The sequence below is a fragment of the Diorhabda sublineata genome, chromosome X, assembly GCF_026230105.1.
Source record: "Diorhabda sublineata isolate icDioSubl1.1 chromosome X, icDioSubl1.1, whole genome shotgun sequence".
NCBI lineage: Eukaryota > Metazoa > Arthropoda > Insecta > Coleoptera > Chrysomelidae > Diorhabda > Diorhabda sublineata.
Window position 1 is genome coordinate 11,440,650 of NC_079485.1, and position 24,132 is coordinate 11,464,781.

General features: G+C 29.2%; 1 protein-coding gene across 1 annotated transcript; it reads right to left on the minus strand.

Annotated features, from left to right (window-relative positions):
• Positions 1–6,519: 6,519 nt before the first annotated feature.
• LOC130450916 (uncharacterized) lies at positions 6,520–20,563 on the minus strand. The gene is made up of 3 exons (XM_056789635.1): positions 20,270–20,563; positions 11,801–11,936; positions 6,520–8,241 (listed from the first exon to the last, which is right to left on the minus strand). The coding sequence occupies exons 1-3, from the start codon at positions 20,484–20,486 to the stop codon at positions 8,070–8,072; spliced, it is 525 nt and encodes a 174-aa protein (XP_056645613.1). The 5' UTR covers positions 20,487–20,563; the 3' UTR covers positions 6,520–8,069.
• Positions 20,564–24,132: the final 3,569 nt, after the last annotated feature.

Below are 24,132 nucleotides of genomic sequence, written 5' to 3' on the forward strand. Positions count from 1 at the left end.
TAATCAACCATCAATACAAATGTTATTTAATAATTTAATTCATTCTTAATTATTAAAGGTTTTGAATGATAGATAGGATCATATTGTTTTATTTTATTAAATCCTAAGATATACTGATGAAGTTATTCTTTTACATTATCAATTCATTTTTCTTGAACTTTTTTTATAATGTTGACCAGCTCTTTTGAACGTTTTTCCTATGGTATTCTTTTGGGATATCCGGCATATGCATCTAAACCATCTCAATAGTGCTATCTTATCTCTAAATGGTTTTACTTTTAGTATTAATCTATATGTTTTATTTCTTATTTTATTATTTGATTTATTTCCAACTTTTTCTGAGTAATTTTATTGCCATTCTATATATTTATACGCTCTTTGATTCAATGTCCATGTCTCACAGTTGTAGAGCATAATACTTCTTTTTTCCCAAATTGTGATACTAACTCATCAACTTTTCAATTTTTTTCCATTTTAAGCTTCTGTCTGCCTTTACTTTCTATTATTACACACACATCTAAATGTTCTTGATTTTAGGTCTCTTCTGTTTCAAAATTAGTTTTTTTTGATAGTTTTTGAAAGAATGATAAATTTTAACGTTTCGACTTTAAGTCTTTATCAAAATATGATGTTGACACTGATAATTTGCTTATTTATATTGATCTATAGATCACCTTCATCATGAATATCAAAATAAGTATAAAATGAACTTAGAACTTTGTTCCAATAAGAAAAATTTATTTTTCCTTGGTTTCCATATCTCAAATATATTAAATTTATTAGAATTTACAAAATGGAGCTATAAATTTTACTTAAATTATTTAGATCTTTTTTATCATTCATAGCTTTTTCGTTCTTATGAATGTGAACTATTTCTAAAAATTCCCTTTTTTGTGTATTAGATTCCGTTTCAAGAATTTATGAATCTTTATAATTGAATTTATGTTTATTTGATATATCATGGTTCATTAATGCAGTTCTATTTTTTTTATCGTATTCATGACCTCTTAGTCTATTTTCCAAATACTGAGATGTTTACCCTATGTAGACAGCGTCACAATTAAATACTACAATCAATTGAAAAATAAAACTGAAACGAAACATCAAAACAAAACATTTTTCCTTACCATATGTACAAGGACTTTCCCACAAAGTGCCTTGTACTAATTGTGACGCTATCTTTCTTTAAAAACTATTAAAATAAAACTAATTTTAAAACAGAAGAGACCTAAAATCAAGAACATGGTCTCTTTTTGAAATTTTCTAGTAAATTTCTTCGATTCTTTATTGTTTGCTGGTGTACATCTTTATTATTTTCATATATTGCCTTTATCACTGTTATTCTCTTCTTTTCTATTTCACGGTATTTAAATATTTCAAATATATCATTTCTCCCTATTCAGCCAAAAGCTTTCTCCAAATCTATAAAGCATAAATGAGTTTCTTTATCTTTATTTAACAATTACTCATTTGAATGTCTATTTATAAATATTAAGTAGTTTGTGTTTTTTCCTGTAATAAAGCCACGTTGTGAGTTTGCTAAGGTGACACCTATCTTATTTCTTATTATTTTCTCTATTATTCGAGTAATTGTTTTTGCTAGTATTTTAATTGCTTCTACTAATTCTCTCCTTATTTGCTCAAACTTCATCACATAACTGCCTATCTTATTATTCTCAATATACGCATTTGTATCTATCTTCTTGCTTCTAAATTGATCTTCACTTATTCATTTATATTTTCCGTAATTTCTGTTATTTTTTGTATTCAAGTGTCATCTATTTTTTTCATCTTTCGTAATTCTCTTATCTCATCCGTCCACCACCTTATCCTCTTTAATTTTTGTCAGGAAATTTCAAGACTCCATATGTCTCTATGGCAGCTTCAAGGATACTGATTTTGATTTGTCCCCATTTTTCTTCTATTTCTTCTACACCCTCTTCTTTATTTAAGTCATGATTTAATATTGCGTGGTGTTGCATTTCTCTTAGTTCTTAGCATTTTGTTTTGTTACTATATAACGTATGCACAAATATCATTATATCGTAAGTAACTACAACTGTGGTATCCTTGGGTCAAAAAGTGAAACTCTGAATCCTATTGTCGGTTATTGATACTTTATGCAAAAGTACGTGAATTTTGTATCATTTACTGAGTCAGAAATTTGAAGAACACAAATGTCTTCTGTATACTGTTTAAAATTATAATTTTCAGAGAACAGTATTCATAGTAATTTAGATAAGTAATTTCAAGTGAACATATTTTTTCGTGTTATCTTTTACTTCATAAAATTTGCTTCTCAATTATCTCCATTCCTTAAATCCGACACTGTCTATAGTACAGAATTTTAATAACATACAACTTAGAGAAAATGTGAAACTGTTCAAGAGATGAGCTAGGAAGGAAGCACATAAGAACCAATTTTCAGGGCATAACATAAAATTTATGCAGGAGCAGTTTCGGTTAATATAACTTTATGCTCTTTGTTTTTATGCAGACAAGTCATAAAACTTCCTTGTGCTATCCTTAATTTATTTTCTCAAAAAACATTAAGCCCCAGTCTTTCTTGTTTTACATCTGTATATTTAGGTTAATTTAAAAAGAAAATTTATATGAAAACTACTTCATTATCATAAAGAAACTGGGAGTTGGATGGTGTAAAAGTTTTATTAGACGTTTTGGATTACGCCTGATGTGCTCGGCATTATAAAGACAACTCATTGAAACTTGAATCTACTGGACTCTTTTGTTTCCGAAACTTTTACTGTTAATTTAATGGTGCAATATATATATATCATCAATTTATAATGAGTGTGAATCATTAACGATATTTTTCAACAAGCAATGGTGAATTCGATAGGTTTAATTATATTGTAGTGAGCATGTCATTGAAACGCAGAGCAATAGTAATATAATAGTGGAAGATTCTGTAATTCTTACTTCAAATGAAATTTGACAACCTCGCACTTTATGCCGATGAAGTATTATTTGAATACTTTGTATAGATAACTGTTTATCGAACGTTATTTCAAATGATTAATGAATGAATTAATCAGTTTGGTAAAAGGTAATCATGAACAAAAAATATAAATCTTGTTCTATTTCAATTGTTCCAAAACATCAGATTCTTTGTTATTAATAATAATACTTTTTTATGTGTATTATGGCTTACTGAATATTCTTCATATTGTCAATCTGATCAAATATTGTAAATTCCGTTGATATTAGTACGTTGCATAATAGTGTAAGCCTTCAAATCCGCCCCTGCCTAATCAAAAATTGTCGGTTTAAAATTTGGCGAAGGTGCTGGTTTCTCCCAGGATCAAATCTTCTAGAAGATACTAATATAAAAGTACTCAAAGACCTATCGAGGATAGGGGTATTAAGTAGTTGTTGTGACAAACGAGATGTCAAATCGTGAGCAGTAAACATAAATTAGTGATCAGTATATTTGGAATATAAAGTAGGTAGTTGTCCATAGTTTTTAGTGAAGTGTGAAACTAGGTAGAGGTGAAAAAATAAACGGAAGCTAAATTTATCTCACTCATCAAAATGATCTCTGAATACATAAGTAGCATCAGAATATGCCCATAGCGAACGGCCATGAGCACATGTAATGTGTAATCATGCAGTAAAACAGATACATGAGTGATGTTATTGAAAATATTTTGTAAGAATGTATCGATAAAAAGTTACTTCTTAAAAAAGTTCTGTGTTAGTGTTATACTATATTAAAATTAAAGAGAAATTGAGTAAATTCAATAATTTCCAACTGAATAACCGAGTCAGGTCTAATATTTATAGTTATATTGAAATTTTGCGTAGATTCCATCCAAAAATTTAATAAAAACCATAGCATTCTTTTTAAAATAACGAAGTTTGTGTCCACTTCCGGTATAACCGGAAGTTTTAGAAATTTTTTTATATGTAATAGCATGATTTTCATGTGATGTACTCACTACCAAATTTTTGATTTTTGATTTTGATAAGATTCTTTATAAATTATCAATTCAATAATTGTTTACTTTCATAGTAATCAAATTTTTCGAAATCATACATCTTATTTTTATGTTAAGATAAAGTATGTAAGTAAGATAATTCAAATTTACATTATTTCATTATGCAAGTTAATAAGCATGCAGTGCAGAACTGTATTCATCTCACTAGGAGCATGAAGAAAGAGTTAAAGGAATTGGAAGGAACTTTGTTCGAAGGAAACGCAAATAATGGGGTAAAAATGCATTTTTCATAGATTTCAAAAAGACGTAGGAAATAATCAATAAAAATTATATTTTTATGGTATTATCAACGATCTAAATATTTGAAACAACTGATAAGTCTCACAGCGAAAGGGGACCTAAATAAAAAATCCATACTTCGTACACAGAGCCAGTAAGTATAGAACAAAGATACTGAAAACATCTAAATAGAATAACAAATTCTTTATAAAACAATGTACAAAACGATAATGAGAACAACAGAACGCTACGGAAGCGATACGTAGAAAATTAACAAGTAGAAAAAGAGAGATTAGAATTGGAAAAATAAAAAATCACCAGAAGAATACTAGGAGGAAATAGTGAGAATTATCGTATAGAAAAATGATTAAGCAATTGAGAAATTTATTTTGAGAATTGAGCAAAAAATAACATCTAGAAGTTGAAAATTGAAGATATCTAGAACCAAGTCGGTTCTGTATATAATTATATTTTCATGTTATTGTTGATTTTATATAGTGTGATGTCAAAGAAATTAATTTTGTCTGTCACCGATATGAATTTAAGTTTAAATTTTAAAACCACTTCAGGGACTTACGCCTAGCAAAAAAGCAGCTAACAATGCTAGTTGTTAAAATATATAAGTTTATTGCTGTTTTAATCTTGCTATTAAATCTCTCTGGATCAGTTTTCATAATTTGTGAACTGACAGAGTCTGTCTAGAATCAAATTCTTTAGGTAAGAATAGTGTGCATAGAAATTCGATTCGTATAACGTTCGATCGCTTTATCTCCATAATTCTGTAGCTGTTGTTTGCTATGCAACAATTTTACTGATCACTTTCTGATATTTTCACATATTGGTTGTCTTACAGTATTTATAATACGCAAGCGATTGGTTCCTGTGTCAAACACTAAGTAACTTTTTTCCATGAAGAACCATTATTCATTAATTCAAAAATTATTATCATTGTAACTAAAATAAATATATATTGTGAATTGGAGATTGTTTGGGGAGTCGTTACAACTTTTCAGCCACTCTGCACCTAAAAGACATTTTGTATAACCACAACTGTGAGATCTGCAGTTGTCGTCCTCTGTCATGCCAATCGTGTTAAGAAGATATTTGACGGGACAGTGACCCGTCAGAAGACCGACCAGCAGTTAATGTCTTTATTATGACTGAATAATGATATTACGCGGGCTGTTAAGAAATTAGGTAACGTTTCCGTCTCTCTCAGACTCTTCCTAGCTAATCACATATGGTATCTCAATCGGTACCTACTGAAATTTAAATATGCGCTGTCATTGACAAATTCGCAATTTGTGAAGGATTTTTCTGGTAAAAACCTAGAATCTATGGAAATTTATCTGCAAGTGTCTGAAGTCTAAGAAAACAAAGCAATGAATCAAAGATCCATTCGGAAATGGTTCATTATATATTGACATGATCTTTCACCTAGTATTTTCACACTAAAACAAGGAATGGACTGGTGAACATAGCGCCTTGAAGACGACGAGAAGTTACGGGTTACCGTCATTGAGTGCCTCGGAATGCAGGGAACATAATTCTATGATGGAGAAATTTCACAGCTTATCCGCCATTACAAAAAGTGTCTCAATTGTAACTGTATAGAAAAATAAATTTAGTTCTTACGTCTTTTCCTTTCTGAAGAGCCCTTGTATTGTACCATCTTATTAAGGTGGTTTTATTTATTTATTTATTTTATTTTTTATTTATTATTTTATTATTTTAATAGTCAATACTTCAAGATGTAAGCGAATTATTTATTCTGATATACAATAATATGTATTGTAACGTATAGGTTGGGCCCTATAATATCGATTTTCAATTTACTACTTTTTCTTTGCCTTTACCCCTTTATGTTGAAGTATTGAGTGGTCAAGTAGATAAAAATGCATAAATATATTCTAAATTTATTATATACAAGTCAATATATAAGTATAGGCATGTATTATCACATTTTAGTATCTATATTATCAGATTTGTTGCCAAGTTGCTTATTCCATTATATTAGTGGTAAAAAAGTGTGTAGTAAAAAATTTAAAACAAATATATATCTCAAAAATAATCAAAAAATATTCAAAAGCGTTTTTCAACAAATTACAGAGGAATCAATAAATAATACAATGATCGATGAGAATTTTCAAGTGTATATATATATATATATATATACATATATATATATATATATATATATATATATATATATATATATATACATATATATATATATATATATATATATATATATATATATATATATATATATATATTGCTTGTCCTTATTTTAAAAAACTACGGAAGCGCAAAAACATTTAGTACGTACATACTCATTTCGATAAAACTCTCTCTATATTGTACAATATTTGAGAGTTCCTAAACAATTACGTCATTTACGGGGAATTATGAATTAAACCAATAAAAATTTTGTAAACTTTCAATAATGATTCATATTTTAAATTAACTAAATCGTGATTATTAGTAAAATGTAATATTTTACTGACACATAGGTACTATCTCTAAAAGTTATCAACAAAGCAGATTAAATCGTTAAAAAGGTAATTAATCCAATATTGATGTCAAAATCATGCGAATCATAAAACTCTTGTAAGTTGCTTCCATAGAAATAAACTTTTGTGAAGGAGCTAACAGAAGTCGATCTAGAATAGAAAATGAAATTCTGCGGAAAACAAAGAAGCTTGACTGAAGAGAAACAGCTTCCGATACAATTCTATTTTTTGATGTATCAACATTGAACAGGGAGGTAAACCGAGAAAATTGTAGATATTGCTCAACGGGGAATTCTCATTGGATGCGTTGATTGTGCATTGGCCCACCTATATTTCATTTTAATATATAAGAACCTATCGAATGAAAATGCCTGGTTTCAGAAGTATAAACAAAATCCTATTTTATTTTAATGATGAGAGCTTACTTCCCCAATTAAATGTACTGGACAGAGAGGTAACATTCAGACGCCAGATAGTTAACAGTTAGATCGCCAAATCTTGCGCCGTGGTATTTTTGATGTTGACATTTCTCAAGGATAAAGTCTGGAATACAGCCAATTAGCATAAGAATATTCCACCGCAAACTATTAATCAGATGGTTTGGCTAGCAGACAATAATAACGTGAAAAACATTATTATTTTTTTTAAACGAAATGATAAAAATTTTCTATTTTAGTAGTATACAGAATATACTCTTTAGTTGAAAAGGGGAAAATATACAATGAAATACATGGAAAATAAAATTTATATTTTGATAGCACAGAATTCAAATGAAAAGTTGGCGCGTAGGATATGCATATATATATATATATATATATATATATATATATATATATATTATTGGGAACGTGGCAAGGAAACACCAAAGTGGACTAACTTCAATATATTTTCCGAGCTTCCGAATACTTATGTATTCATCATCTGGGACTGAAATTATGGTCAAATGCAATATAAGAAATATGTATAAATGTATAACAATAATAAAATTTTACTTACAATAATTATTATTGTTATACATTTATACATATTACTTATATTGTATTTGACCATAATTTCAGTCCCAGACGATGAATACATAAGTATTCGGAAGACATAAGTATGTCTAAATTAACAAATCCTCGAAAAAAACAAAAATAATCATTATAGAACTACACACTTTGTACTATGCACTTAATTTTGACAAAATTATTTTCAATTGCTTGGCAATTATTCCATTTTCATTTGATAATCTACGAATCGATAAAGTCCAATCATAACAGGAACAACATTTTTCCAAAATTGTCGATGTGATGTGACGACTTCCTTTTCTCGTAAGATCTCAACGCATTCGAACTTTTTTCATCATCTGAAGAACCTGCAATCCTGGAAAAGGGCATGTAGGATAAAAGTTATGGCAACCGTTTCCGTCCACTCCGTTTATTAGCTGACCCATATGGGCAGCGAAATGATATTTGGACGTCAACTCAGCAGTTGTGCTAATTGTTGTATCTCTAAAACAAAACAAAAAATATATAAACATTTTGAATGATTTTATGATGGATTGCAATGTAATGGTGTAGTGATTATTAAATTTTTTTTATTATACTTTACACAGGAAATCTACAATTAAATTAACTACAATATTTTAAGTAGTTGCATTTCTATGCCATTTAATATACCCTGACAGGGTATCATCATAATGTTATGTAGCTGTCTCCCCTGCAGTATATGAATTTATTATTGTCCCAAGGTCTAGAGAGCATCTTTAAAATTTATGATTATGAATATATAAATATAATACGGAAAAATAGAGCAAATTATATTGTTGTTGTTGTCGTTGGTGGGTATAATGTCTTCAGAAAAAGAGATAAGAGAAGATAAAATTTGGAGAGCAGCAAAAATATGATTTGGAGATTTGAAAGATTTGAATAGATTTTGAAAATATCAATTTGACAGAAATGATGGGAAGTGGGAATGCATACCCATTCAATTATGAGGCCCAAACAAGATAATATTATCACATAGTAGATAATTGTTGAGCTTGAATGACGATTAAGTGGAATTTACTCGGTTTTCAGCATTTGATGTGAGCTTATTGTTGTACAAGTAAGGAAGAGTAGTTTAATTAAAATAGGAGTGAGAAGTATTATTATCACATTCATTTGATCGATTAACATTGCATCAATTTTTAGAGTATCCCTATTAAATTCTGTAACTGATTCAAATTTACTGCCAAAATCAGTTTCACAAATCAATACAATAAAAAAATTATCATATAATTAGTTCGCAAATTGAAACATTTTTTTGTTTACACTCAATAAAAAACTTGGGATGAAAAAATTGTCCTTCGTGAACTACTATAAAATAATAAAAACTGAAGATCTATCATCGATCTACAATTAGGTGATTTGTAACTAGTTTAAATCTTGCTCTTTGTCCTAAGGCAAAGTACTCGTGTTATTATACATTTTTATTATAGCGTGGAATATCATATGTACATGTTTGTCTCATAACAAGAAAAAAAATCTGGCGAAACCAAAACAAACTCCTTATTAACTGACTGTAAAATCCGTCCGATTGTTTTCGTTACATAATTATGTTTACATCTCTATTATAATGATCCTCAAGTCATTCTTGTTTATTAAGAAATGAACAGAGTACATCTGACCGCTTACATCATTGAAAGAGAAAGCTGTATTTAAATAAATGCACGTTTGATCCACTATCGCTTTTTTAGTTAACCCAATTAACCGTGTTGGTACGTACTTTAGAATTATATTAACTGATATTAACCTACTAAAATTGTTACAGATTACATCAATTATATAATTTTATGCTGTATTACAAATTCCCTGTACACGAAATATTTGTTTCTGTAGTTACTAATTATTCATTCGCCGTATTTTATTGCGTTAGAAATTATAACACACCAATAAATCAAAGTGCAGAAATAGAAAGTTGGAAATTATTCTTCGACACACTTTAATATAAGCTAAGACCGCTAGTGTTATATACTGTCTATTCTTAATAATACTATAATGAAGATAGTTTCCCAACAGATAAAATAATGCAATTAAGTTGGGATTATAAGTTTTATAAGTAAGTTATAAGTGTTACTGACATTTATTGATATCAACTTCATTATTACTAAAGGCCGCTTGACATGATGCCATACAATATGCAATGGAAGTGCAAGAAACAATATTTCCTGATCAAAAGCATGCGCAGATGAAATTCATCTGATTGTTTCATGCAAGATCTTGACATTATCGGATTTTAGCCATTTTTATTGCGTGCAAGTTGCAATCTAGTTACTTTTAATTTAACAGATCAGCTGACTTTCGTAAAACTTAGCTTTGTTATTTTCAAGGTACAAAATATTAGGTAAAATTTAAGGTTGGAAATTTGTTAACTTTTACTGTTTACAGAGACTTGCATGTACGTTATATTGCATTATGTTAAGCGGTCTTAAGGATGCACACAATATTTTTGTTAGTGTATTGTAACTTCTCAGGCAGTACTTCCAAATAAAATATCGATTTAGTGATCTACTATCATTCGTTTGAAGACACTGTACATTTTTCAGCCATTTGACATTCATTGAATGTGCACAATATCGTTAATATTTAAATGATTTAACATTGAGAATGACAATAGCTGTTCATCATACATTTGCTTGTTAAAATTTTGCGTTTTTCTTAAGTGTTTTTTTTAGGTTTTAAATCCTCTTGATGGAGTACCTACCAATTTCTTCATAGGTCGAATAATATGATTGCACTTCTAAATCTAACATTTATCTAATACCTTTTCTTTATGTATCACGTTTTCCGATGAAAATCATTATTTAGTCATTTTGACATTTGTAGAAAGGAAGTTTATTGATTCATATAAAATGAACGTGAAATTACCGTAACAATAACATAATAATAAATTATTTACTGAGGTTAAAAATAAAACTAAGCGCAGCATTGAAAAAAGCAGAGAAGAAATGTTTTGAAGCGCGAAGTTAACACGCTCTGTGCTGCTATTTGGTTTATGCTTTCGCTTGATCTAATCACTTGAATAATAAGTTATTTATAAATGAGATCGTTGCTATATTTTATACTTTCATCTTTCTTCACACATTTCTTCTTGCTTTGAAATAGTTTCAAGTGCGAAAGTTGCGTGCGTAGACAATTATTCTTTAAATTTTTTGTGGTGATTGCCTTTCATTTCAGTTTTTTGACATATGGAAATAACTTATCTTCCATTTTTTCAATTATTCAACTAACTTTTATTGAATCCAGATCTTTTTTAAATAAGTTGGAAACAATGAAAAATATAAAATAGATTAATATGAAAAACTAGTTTCCCATCTTATAACCAGATATTTCTGTTACATAAAAGCAGACTTACATATTACAATACCTGAACAAATCATAATTCGAAATTGAAAAAGAAACTATCAAAAAATTGTACAACTCATAAGATTGTTACTAGTATATTAACGAATGTATTCGAGGAAATCTGTACATGAAGGTTTGAATCAATGTAAAACGGAAACGCCATTAGGTAACATAAGCTAAGAAAGGTATGATATATGAAAAATCCTCCAAGTGATCGATTTGAAATATTGTACAAATTTTTTTATGAGAAGTTGGAAGTGGAAGTTTTAATGCATCCACCATAAAACCAGATATTTCACCGTTTGATCATTACTTATTGCCGTTGCCATTGCCATTATATTGCTACTCAAAGTTTTACTTGGATAGATAGAATTATTAAACTACTCGAAAAAGAGGTCAAAAATAACAATGACACAAAATGAATAATTTTATTTAAATATTAAATAATTTTATTAAAGTGAGAACAGTTTTTGAGGAGAGCTTGATAAGGTGAAAAATACATTTATATCTATCGCATATAATATCTTCATCTAACGATTCTACCTAGTTTGTCAACAGACAACGTACAATTATATTGGAGTAAGTCAATCATGTGGACTTTTTTGATTCTATTAAATAAACATACTTGTGTGGAGAATATTAATATATTGTTACGTAGATAAAAAGGTGAGTATATGGAACTTACCTTAGTAGACTTAAAAGTGCCTTTTCAGAATCGGTCAATTTATCTTTGTGGGTGGATGCTGTCAGCTCACAAATTAATTTTGGTAAACAAGCTTTTTTAATTGTCTTCAATATTTTTGACTTCGTTGTCTGACTTCCTGTATCAATTAAAATATGAATAAGTATTAACTTTTATATTCAACTATTAATAATACAAATACTGATTTAAATAAAATACATAGACTCCGCGAAAAGAGTATCATCGTATAACCCATTAAAATGGTAACTTTGTTTACAAAAGTAGCGTTAGTGGAATTTTATTATTGCTACAATACTAGAAACGAACAAGAATACAAAAAAGTGCCAAAAAACATATCATTAAGTTGAATTTGCAGTCAAAAATTTAAAAGTAATGTTAATTAGATTTTGCTTTGGTCGGCACAAGTTGAGAGTAACAGTTTGTGTTTTATTGGGTCTTTTTAAATTAATATTGACTATGGAGGCGCGTGTGAACAGAAATTTATATTTAACCAAGGAGCAAATTGTTAGAATAATGCTCTTATTGAAGACCGGCACAGTCAGAGGTACGTTACCAATTTACTAGAAATTAATTATTCAACTGTGAGCCGGATAGATATGATAGATGGCCGTCGCAACTACATCAGCTTGACAAAGAAGATATTTGTTTTAAGAAATCTAGGAATTAAGGTCAGAACAGGTGACACTGTTCTTCAAATGACCAGCGAACACTGCGCAGCTAAATTAAATTCGCACAAGAGAATGCGAATTGAAATGTTCAAGACTGGAGTACAGATTTTGTGTATGTAATTCAGATCAGAGAGTAACTATTTATGGAAGAGATGGTGAGAGGTATTTTCCTTGTAACGTAAAACCTTTAACAGATTTTGGAAGAGGATTTACATATTGTGGGATGGAATATTTTTAAGGGTTCACACAAAATTGGTACAATTAGATAGAGGATCATTAACTGCTTAGAGGAATATTATAGGGATTTGAGATCACATGTTGTTCTTTATGCCCATTTTATAAGAAATGACTTTGTGTTAATGCATTATAACACAAGCCTCAAGAGGTGAATATTTTAATTTTAGACTAGCCTACACGCAGTCCGGACTTGAAACATATTGAGCATGTGTTGGTCCATATTTATAGAAAACTGATCAGAAGTATGCCACGGCATTGTCATGATGTGATGAAGGCTAGAGGAGGCAACACGCGTGTATAAATTTAATTTATTTAGTCTTTGAAGAGTTATTTTGAACTATTACTTTTATGTCACTTTGTGTAAGTAATCAATTTAAATATAGAAAACACTTAGGACTATCTGAAAACATTCAAACAAATAATAATACCTAGTTATAATATCTCATTGCAATGATGAGCAATCATAATGATACGATACTTTTTTGGCGGAGTGTATATTTATTTCTATATGCTCAATTTCAATTTATCATAATTACCAAACTAATTGGGTAATGACACTTAATGTTAGTTATTTAAAATTAAGTAAAATTAAAAGTAAAGTTATTTAAAATCTCAATATACATGAAGTATTAAAATGCACAATCCTTTCTTAATCGATTACAAAATGAGTTGGTAATAAAAAAATCATCTTCCTTTGAGTCTAATTCAATGCCAATTGAAAAATTCACAAAGCATAATATTCATATCAAACTAAATCCAAAAGACAGTGATGGTTACATTGTAGTTTTTTTTTGTATAACTATTTTAAATGTTTTTCCTAAGGTTCTTGTGACGCTAAATGAAATAATGGAACTTTTAACGGTAAACTTTTTTGAATTTTTACTTTTCGTAACTGTCAGTAACAACCGAACACATAACAAATTGAATATAAAACAAAGTCATATACATGAAAGAATAGTCATATTTCATGTTTTTAATAAAGCTGTGATTGTTTACTCTTTTCTTGTCATATGTTTGAAAAATATGTTGCAATTATAATTTAAAATAATAGAGAGATTCCAGATAGTTGTCAAAATCATTCTTTTGTTGTCGCATTCACTATGTAAGCTCGATATAATTTGTAATAACATGAATAAAACAATCACCATATTGTGTGATAATAGTGATTTAGTAAAATGGTAATTTTTATTGTTGTCTAATACAAATATTGATTTTTACTGGAAGCCTTCCGTAGCCTTGCAAATATGTTCATTAAGCATTTGAATTTGTGATTCACTTCATAATATCAAACAATTTCATTAAATATTGGGAAATTATGATATATTAACCTTCCGAAGGTGATGATTCAAAACATGAAACTAAGTTAAATAATTATATTATTCGTTTAACACAAAGTAAAGATATTACTGAAGAAGATTTGTAGTAAATGTTGAATAAGTACCAAAAACACAGATAAACGAAAAATATAAAACTGGATTGAAGCTAATACCTGCAATAAAGCTGCATAAAGTGCACCCTTTGGTATTGTTAATAATTGAATTCGTCTGTTGTTTTGTTAATTTGTTGCAATCTTGATTAAAATGTCCAAAATATTAATAAACATATCATATAATTTATGAGGAATCAATAAAAACGTTTAGTTCCTTCAAACGAAATACTAAACTTATTTCACGCACTAGTGCGTAGAAAAAATTACCATTAAATATTGTATGCGATTCGAATAATCGCCTTTTTTCAATATTCCTCGAAAAAAGGATACTTTACATAATTGTTACATAAATAGCTATTGTATTTTGAACATCTGGGCTACAATTCACGAGATAAGTATTAGCAAGGTTATAATGAATTTAGAAGAATAAAAACTGTACTATAAAAATTACACGTTTCATTCTGATGAAATCTAATGGCTGTAAACATTTTTTAAGTTTTGGCTTATAATTTTCATTTGCAAAATCTTCAATTGATCATACACATACATTTAAATCGTTGTAGTAATAAAAATATATTTAGACCGAGATATTTATGGGTAAATCGACTTATGGAAATATGAGTATTTCTTTCATTTTATACTGGTTCAAAAACTATAATAGGAAAATTATTCAACAACAGTGTCTTTCTTTTCTGTCTAGTTACACAGACACAAGTATTAATAAATTGACAAACTTTATGTTTCTTTCTCAACAAAGTAAAACTTTTCTCAAGTTTATTACGTTCGACAAAAAAAATGATATTTCCTGTCATTAAAAACTACTAAGCGCTGAAAACTTTACTAGGTGCTTATATTGGTAAAATATTATGCAGCGTAATATATTCTTTTTCTGGCATTTCATCTCATGTTGCATCAATTTTTAAGTGATTAGTGATAACAATAAAAGGCCGAATATCACACAAATGAGCATGAAATCTTATGGATGAAAATAATATTATTCAAATTAGAAACTTTAAGGAGCACAAATTTTTATTGAAATTATGGAGCAATAGTAATGAAGCGTGAACCTTAAAATGTAGAAGGTAAATAAATTCTAGCATAAACACTCTAGGAGGAACATTTCGTTTAATTCTTAATAACATAATTGTTTTTGTGAATCACATATTTATAAATAATTTTGTTATTAGAAATTCTATTCGATAGATGGGCTTAAGAAAGACAAGGTGTGATAAAGAATACAGTAGATGACCAGCATCCTGTATGTATTTCGATTAATATATCTGATATTCCTATATGTTTAGGAAATGAGAAGTTTGAACCCGTTCAAGTCTGCTACTATAGTGAGATTGTGTTTGTAACATCTGTCTTGAAACGCTTATATTGATTAACGCTATTAAAATTTCTATGCGACTATGTCGTAACTAACTGTTTACAAGTATCAGATGTTGCTTTAGATTCGTGAGTTTTTGGTTACTAAAAGTCTTCCAATATCCACCAGATATAGCACATAGCACAACAAAATTTGAAATTTGCTGAAAAGGAAACGTTTTGGCACCGTTCCGACATTAAGAAAACTACGACGGAGCAGATAAAAGCAATTCCTACAGAATCCTTTCATGGGTACAGTTGGGATAAGTATATTGCTAGCCAAAAATAGTACTTTGGAGGATATTATTTCAAATTTTATGTATCCATTCACACAAAATCAAATAATAAATTATCATAATATCGGTACTTGCAAATTTTGTATGTATAGATATTGAGTATATTGTTGAAAATGCCACAAAATCACAAATGTGTGTTGTTCCCGGAACAGCTCTTGTCTAATACAATACTTAATCATCAAATTTGGGAAATACGTGACGAATCTTGTGAAATCCAATTAACATGTAGGTAAAATAATTCACTATATAAATATGAGACGACCAGAGGGTCAGTTAAGTTTAGAAGATTATCTAAACAAGCAATAATTGGAATCGAGAGTAGGGTATTTAAATTAATGGTTATTGAATATTGCATATACAATATAGATGTATAGAAGAGAAGTATCTAAAGTAATTACGAGTATGTATGTATGTATTCAAATGTATTCCATCAGAATAAACAGTTTGAATTTATTCTTTCCACATAGCTATATAATTTAATGGCAAATTTGAAGAGTCTGACCGTTTGATGAATACCGACCATTTTAGTTTATTCAGAATTGGAATGTTTCACTAATTATAATCAAGCCATTCAAATAATAGGAAGAAGTAATGAGTTTTCACCTAAAGTTAACGAATACATTATTTCATGAGACAATAACCGTAACAACAATCATTTTATGGAAATGACAAGCAACCAGTAGAGACAAAATACAAGAAATGGAATTACTGACAAGAATTAAGAACTGTTTCATAATAGTTGGACAAGAAATGGATATCAGAATCAAGACAAATAGATTTGAATTTATTTAAAAAGTAGCAAAGTAAACAATGGTGAGAACAATAAATAATTCATTTAAATCCCTTTACTAAAATATTCTACTATGTCTTTCATTTAATATTCTATCAAAACTCCACATCAAGTGCTATAAAAAAATTTAATACTTGCTTATGGAGATTATTTAAGCAAATGTAAATAGGCTTAATTCCATATTCTTCATTAAAATGTACTGATTTCAATTTATTCTAATAGCCTTCAATTAATTATTCGCCTATGAAGAAATAGATTATTATTCCATTAAAATGGAATATTTTTCAAATCGAATTATGAATAAATAAATAAGCTATACACTATATGGTAAACAATGCTAAAAACCTGCCTGATATATATTAAATAATGTAAGACCTTCAAGTTTCTACCTTCACTTTTATAAAAATTACCTTGAGTATCCTTAAATATAGCAAAAAAACCTGACGACAACCACATTCCAGCTGGTCATATCGTCAATCATTGAGCTAATTGAAAATGAGAATTATTATACTTATTCTTTTTAAGCGGGAACTGAAAATTGTGATATTTTAAGCCAAATCGCCAATTATTTAAATTTTAGCAACAATAAAAATGATATCAATAGCCTAATATACTTGTAGTTGTTTTACGACCAGAATTCACTTGAGAGGAATAGATAACCTGGCAAAATGAAAGATAACATAGGAACTCTTGACTAAGTACACATTTTTTTTATAAATGAAATTTTTCATCAGTTAATTGTATTTTAGAATATAGTTGTTTTGAAAAATGGTATTAAAACTATTGATCCACTCTTATTATTATATATAACAAAACCCTCCTGAATTCTTATGGTTACTAATATGGAATTGCAGATAAAACTTTTTATAGTACGGATAGATAACGCTTTAAGGCACAAAGGATTTTTAGAGTTTGGATTTTCTGCTTTTTTAAATCTATCTGGTAATTTTTATAGCTTTGCGGATGTTAGTATAATTTATTTGGATAATTGGATTCCAATTGGATGGCAAAATATTGTCATTGGATTATCCCATCACATTATTTTTTGCTGTTTATTTGTTATCCATACTTAATAATTTGTTTTCACTCATTTTATTTATTAATTATATTCATAGTTATTTATAAACTGCTATATATTATCATTATCAATTCAAATTTATCGTCATAGAAAATTCCAAAATATTTACTGTATTCATATTTAAAAATTCACTAAGTGGGTATACGACTTAATAATTTTCAAAAGGTCGAAATCAGGAAGTCTTTTAGTTCGTTAGCGAATAATTACTAGTATAAATTTTAAAGGTGGGACTCACAATTATACAACGTATTATTCAATTTCGGAGAAACCCATATTTACATTGAATTCAATATTTTTTAAATTCATATAATAATTGTTGATCGCAAAGTATAGCCAAATTATATATAAATTAACCACCATTAAAAAATAATTCAATATATATTATAATAATTTATAAACCATTAATTATTTGTTATTTCACCATAAAATGTAATAAAAATAACAATTATGGACATAAACATGAAAATTCCATTGTTAGTTAGAAGGAATATTTTATTTAAAGTAAAAATAGTATTTGATATTTAGATGGGTGAAACTGAATAATTTATAGTCGGAACTTGTAGAAAATTATATTATCAATAGTCTGTTCCAACCAAAATTGAGGGTTAACATGTAGATAGAAGTGATCTATCACTTAATATAATTTCCCCACAGGTACTGTTGAAGTTCATACGTATAAAAATCAAAGATTTTTGCATCCAGAAATGATGAGTTTGTTTTCCTAAATTTGTAACAGTAATTTTTATTTCATTATATATTTGTGACTCTGTAGCATTTTCATTTATTTGGGTGTGTTTCGAATGTGAAAAGTTAACACTCTATGGCAGCTCAATAAATGACCCTGTTCACCTTGTTGAGAGTTCGTTAGTGATGCACACTTCTGTTCACTAAAAAAGCGTACACTTATATTTTATCTGCATAAATCAGGGCATCCACCTACTGTCACTGTCATGATCAGTGACAGATAAAATAGGAATTAATTTGAATTCAGTTGAATTAAAAGTATACTTTATGCCTCTTCAGTTAACTGAAATTCAGAAAGCTGCCGTTATTGTCAAATTGGATGATGACTTATCCATCAAAAGATTGACAACTCATCTAGGTTTTAATGCGAGTCACGTAGCCAAAGTGAAGAAGCAATGGGAACAAGACGGAGCCTTGCGCCGTAAGGTTGGGTCTGGAGAAAAGAAAATTTCAAATGATGCACATAGCCAACAACATAGCCGTCTTACGGCATGTTGACGAATTGAGGCTTCGGATTTGAAAAACTGTGCAAGTGCTAGGAAAGCATTGCTTTCAAATGAATGCAAGCAATCCAGATTTGTTTTTTCACTGGATTATGTGTATCATGACCTGGACTTTGGAAACGAATTGTTTTCACAAATAAAAAACATTCGTGCAATGACGGTCGTATTCGCGTTAACTAAAAAATTCAAGTAATATGACCGGCAAATGTTCAGTAAATGTTTAGGCTTAGATGAGTATCAATGGGCCTAGCGTTTGTTGGAGAATTGGTGTCAGATTGAACTCAAGTTTACCTAGACAATATTATGTTGCCATCGGTAAATCAAACTTATGATGGTAACGACTTTATTTAGAAACATTGTAATTGTCCTGTCCACACCGCCCGCACAATTTGGCAATGATTCTGACAAAACAATATTGAGACTTTACCAGGGTCGGCAAATACTCAGGATACAAATCACATAGATAATTTTTGAGGGTGGTTGGTAAACAATAAGCCCCAGAAACAAGAAGAGCTATGGGAAACCATTGAAACCCCTTGGGAAGACCTTATTTTAATTGGAAATATTAGTTGGAATTTAATTCACTCTATAACAAGAAGATTAGAAAAATAGTGGGACTCTATTTAATTACTAATAAATTGGTTCTCCTATTCAGATATTTATTGTCAAATATTCCAAACATTTGTTTTGTTATCTAGGGTTTTTATGTATGAACCAATACAATTTGTTTCAATGTTTTCATTCTATAGATCTGTTTGGTAATAATATCGGAAGATCTTATCATTTTAGCTTCTTTGTTTTAGTGTAGATCACTACGAGCTTTCTTCTTAGTGCTCAAGGAACAAAGTTTTTGACTAGATGTCCATATCAACTCAAGCTCTTCTAGGTTTATTCAGAGATTGAGTAAAAAGAGTATTGTTGGTTGTTGTTATAGATACAACAGCAAAAAAATGTTTTCTAGTATCAGTGATAAGTGATGTATGTATATTCTATCCTTCAGTTCTATTCACGTATTCCACCTAGTATAAAAGAAAAAACAAAAAATTGTGACTCCTCAATATTTTTTCAAATTGAGGTAAAAAAATTAACACAGCACATTTTCCAAATTTCAGTACAGTTACATATGTTTTATGTGATTAATTTACTGAGATTCATATAAATAAATTAATCATATGAAAATTATATCTATTTATATTGCGTACTCCTTTAGTATTCAAGTATTTGTTCTTTATTCTCTTATCCACAAATCCATAGTTAGAAGAAATAATATGGATATTTTTGTAAATTAAATGAAAAAAATATAAATGGTGTAATATAATTTGAAATTTAAAATCTCACCTAAATGTTTGACAGATTCTTCTTCAATATCAGCATCAATATCTATATCGGTCTTAGAATCACCGTATCCAGGATTGGTTGGTCTCGGTGAAACATGATGATCCTCTGACTTATTCCCACCAATTAATTTTTGTAAAATTCCTGAGTAATCGGTCACTACAAGTAATATCAAACAAATCGCGAAAATTATCCTAATAATTATTCTCCCCCACACCATGTTTTGTAGACCACTGTTATAGTCAAGGCATTTTAGAACTGATTGTGTTTCACTTCAACGACTAACAAAATAATCCTTGGGCCCGCTCACCTTGCATATTGCAAATCCGATCCCCCGCTCTACAATACATTTATAGTATCGAAAGTAAACATTCAAAAACAGTCGACCAGTACAGTATCTCCCGCAAGCGATACATCAAAATATTGCTATGATTATTTATATGGTAGGATTGAACCGTTTGATCGCAGACTAGTATGGTGAGGATTTTTCATAATATAATGAAGAATAGTGAAAGTAAACACCTAACTAGTAATGTAACAATCATAACGTAATAGTAGACGTTGAGAGCAGAATCTCCACTGACAATTTATATTATGGTAATGGGAAACTAAAATTATATGGAAAGAAACAAAATACATTCCTAGCCATAGATAAATATCATTAACATGATTTATTCACAATAACCGTATATATTAATAAAATATTAGAGATAACGTAGAAAATTGTTATGCCACACTTTTTTGCTAATTCTATTCTTTCACAAGATAAGAAAGGAATAATTATTTTTTCAAATGTGTACTCTCTCTCCGGTCAATATTTAACAGTGTCAATATAACACTTATCTTAAATAATGCACATAATCAAAGACCACGGCACAAGGAAACGAATGCATTTGGGAAGGTTATTATTATTTTTTTTATTTGGGAAAGGGACCAGAAAATTCTTATTGCTTCTTTCAGTCCAAAACTCTTATATATAACATCAACTGAGACCAAGGTACACTTTTAGGTCAGTCTTGCATTCATATATTTTCTACTTCAATTATATATCTATATAACCGAGAGATTTCAAAAAGAAGCCAATATAAAGAGAGGAGAAAGCCTTGGTGAAGAGCTTCCGATAGAAGAATGTTACAAAGCATCAAAAATAGAAAAGTATTATAAAAAGCATCCAAATATGGTACCAAAAAAAAAAACGAAATTTAAAAACTAACTGCTTCTGTTCTTTTTCATGAATACATTTTTACATGTAAGTAGTTTTCCATTTGTCTCTCACTTTTTCCTTTCTTTCTGCAGTGTTATTATTATATCTCATTCCATTGTCTCGTTGGCATTCTTTTGTATGTTTTCTGGTTAGTATTGTTCTTATTATGTATTTCTCAACTCTTTTTTATCTATTTTTTATATCGGTTCGATTTACATCCTCTTCTCTCATGTCTGTGTTTATAATTACATATTTTTATTTATCTTTATGACGATTATATGAAAAGTTTCCAACCCAACAAACAAACAAGACATTTTTTTCCTTAATCATTTTTAGTTTTTAATATCCTCGTCTGATGAAAATCTGTCTCCTGCACATGAAACTTTGAGGCTAGAAAATAGGAAAATGTCCAGATCTGGTAAATACGGTGGATGGTCAACCAATTCAAAGTGCCATTCGTGAATTTTACACGTGGCGATCACGGGAGTGTGCTGTCTTGATAAAAAAATTTTTTTTGTCTCCAAACCTGGTCGGTTCTTTGCAATTTTTTCCTTTACCTTATCAAAACTATCCCAAAAAATGATCTCTATCCTGCCGATGAAACCATCTTTGCCTATCTCAGGTTCGCCCTTTACAATCCACTTCCTTGATTTTATTTTCGTTTCGGCAATGTTTCCTTCGAATGCAGTTTTGGTCCAAACTGAACAAACGGGGCACCCAACGCGCAGATAGCTTACGCGTACATGTTATTCTTCAGTCAGGATATGACCAATGCGTTCTTTTGATATACCGATAGCATCTTCTATTCCTCTAATCTGAAAGTCATCCAGTAATATTTGGTTAATTTTTCAGATGATATTGCTGGTTGTCGCAGTTCTAACCATCCCGTACACGTATGAATTCAGATGCATAAAAATCTACCACTTGTAAAAGACGATGCAATTTCTCTTTACAGAGTGTCTAACTCCTCTTTTTACTTGCGTAGCTATATTGCTTTTGAAAAACAAATATTTAATGTAATTTCGATGCTCAGTTTCTCCCATTTCAGAAAAATTTTCATAACGACCCATTTATACGATTGCCAAATAGAAACTGAAAGTTCAAAATAGTAGAAATTCTGGAGAATTTCTCAAAGCGTGTGCATTTCCGAACTTATATTGATAAGTGCTGACATTTTCAGGTTGAAGTTGTACGTTTCCATAACAACCCTATTAGATACCATACAGTAGACCCTGCTAAGTAAGCTTTGATAATATATCTCAGTATTCGAGAGAACAAACAGAATTTCTGTTAATTTCATTGGACCTTTCTATTTCCAATAATAAATATTTTTTTATAGAAGTTGCCTAGTCATTTTATGTTATCTTCCTGGAATTTTACGTCACAGTGAAACCACATTGTGTTATAATTTATGCATAACTTGTATATTTTGAGTGGGCACCATTATCGATGTTCCACTATTGCACGTTCAAGTGACGTGACATACTTCCGATTCCTCGTTCTACATTAATGGTTACGAAAGTGAAAATTTAAATACATTCGTTATGCCACTATTACGTGAACCAAGCTTTCTTATACAACATTTAAAAGAGAAAGGCAATGTCCCTTGCAAAAAATAAACTTGTGATGAAGGTAGTATATGTACTACAATTTATTATTAAGATGATATGATTTAGGAAACATAAAAAAATTACAAAATTTTAGTTTAAAAAGTTGAAATCATTAATAATCAGAGCTGTGATGAATAAAATTAGAAAATAGAAAAATGTGGAAAAATCGTAAGAAAATGAGCCTCTCAATTACCAAATACCTTCCCCAGAGATATTACTAAAGAAATATTTTCCTATTCTAATAGAGTAGGTAATAAGTATTGCGTGGCTACACACTATGACTGATTTTTCAGAGCATACTCAAATAGATTCAAATCAATTCCTAGTGCATATGGTACACCATACTCTTACATAATAACACTTCCAAACATTTTGATTTATTATTTTGATGAAATATTTTTTCATGGATCTACCATACTGTTACCATCGTTGTAATTCTATAGAATCATTTTCTTTTGGTAATAGATAGTCCAATTTGCATGTATGTTATGTGAACAACGAAAGGCAGCGGTTCAAGGCAGAAATATACACTGTAATTTTTTTTGTAAAATTACAATTGTTTTGCTACAAACTAGAACTAGATTCTAATTAGCGTGTATGAATCCAAATTATAATACAATTTGAGTAATTTTCGTTGACAATTGAGAATATTTACTAAAATGAGATGCAATTTTAGGATCTTTGAGTATAAATTTTAAATAGTAATTATACTGTTTATTATTTTTCAACAACAATCTTTGAAGATTTTCAAAAATTTTTAGTATTTTGATTTATGTTTTATTGTAAAATCATAAGAAAAAATTTGTGATTTGAGTTACTACGGCAACATTGGATAGATGGCGATAGCACCGCCGTTTACTGTAAGTAAATTTGTAATTTAGATGGGAGGAGAGATTGTAAAAGAAAATAAAACACAACAATGTCATTCTTCATAAAACATAATAGTCTGTCAGAGAAAGGTTGTTTGTTGTAAAATAAATTAAAAACATATATTTTGTAAGTTAAAGTTAATATAGTGGTGGAATTACAACATTGCATAGTAAATTTATTAT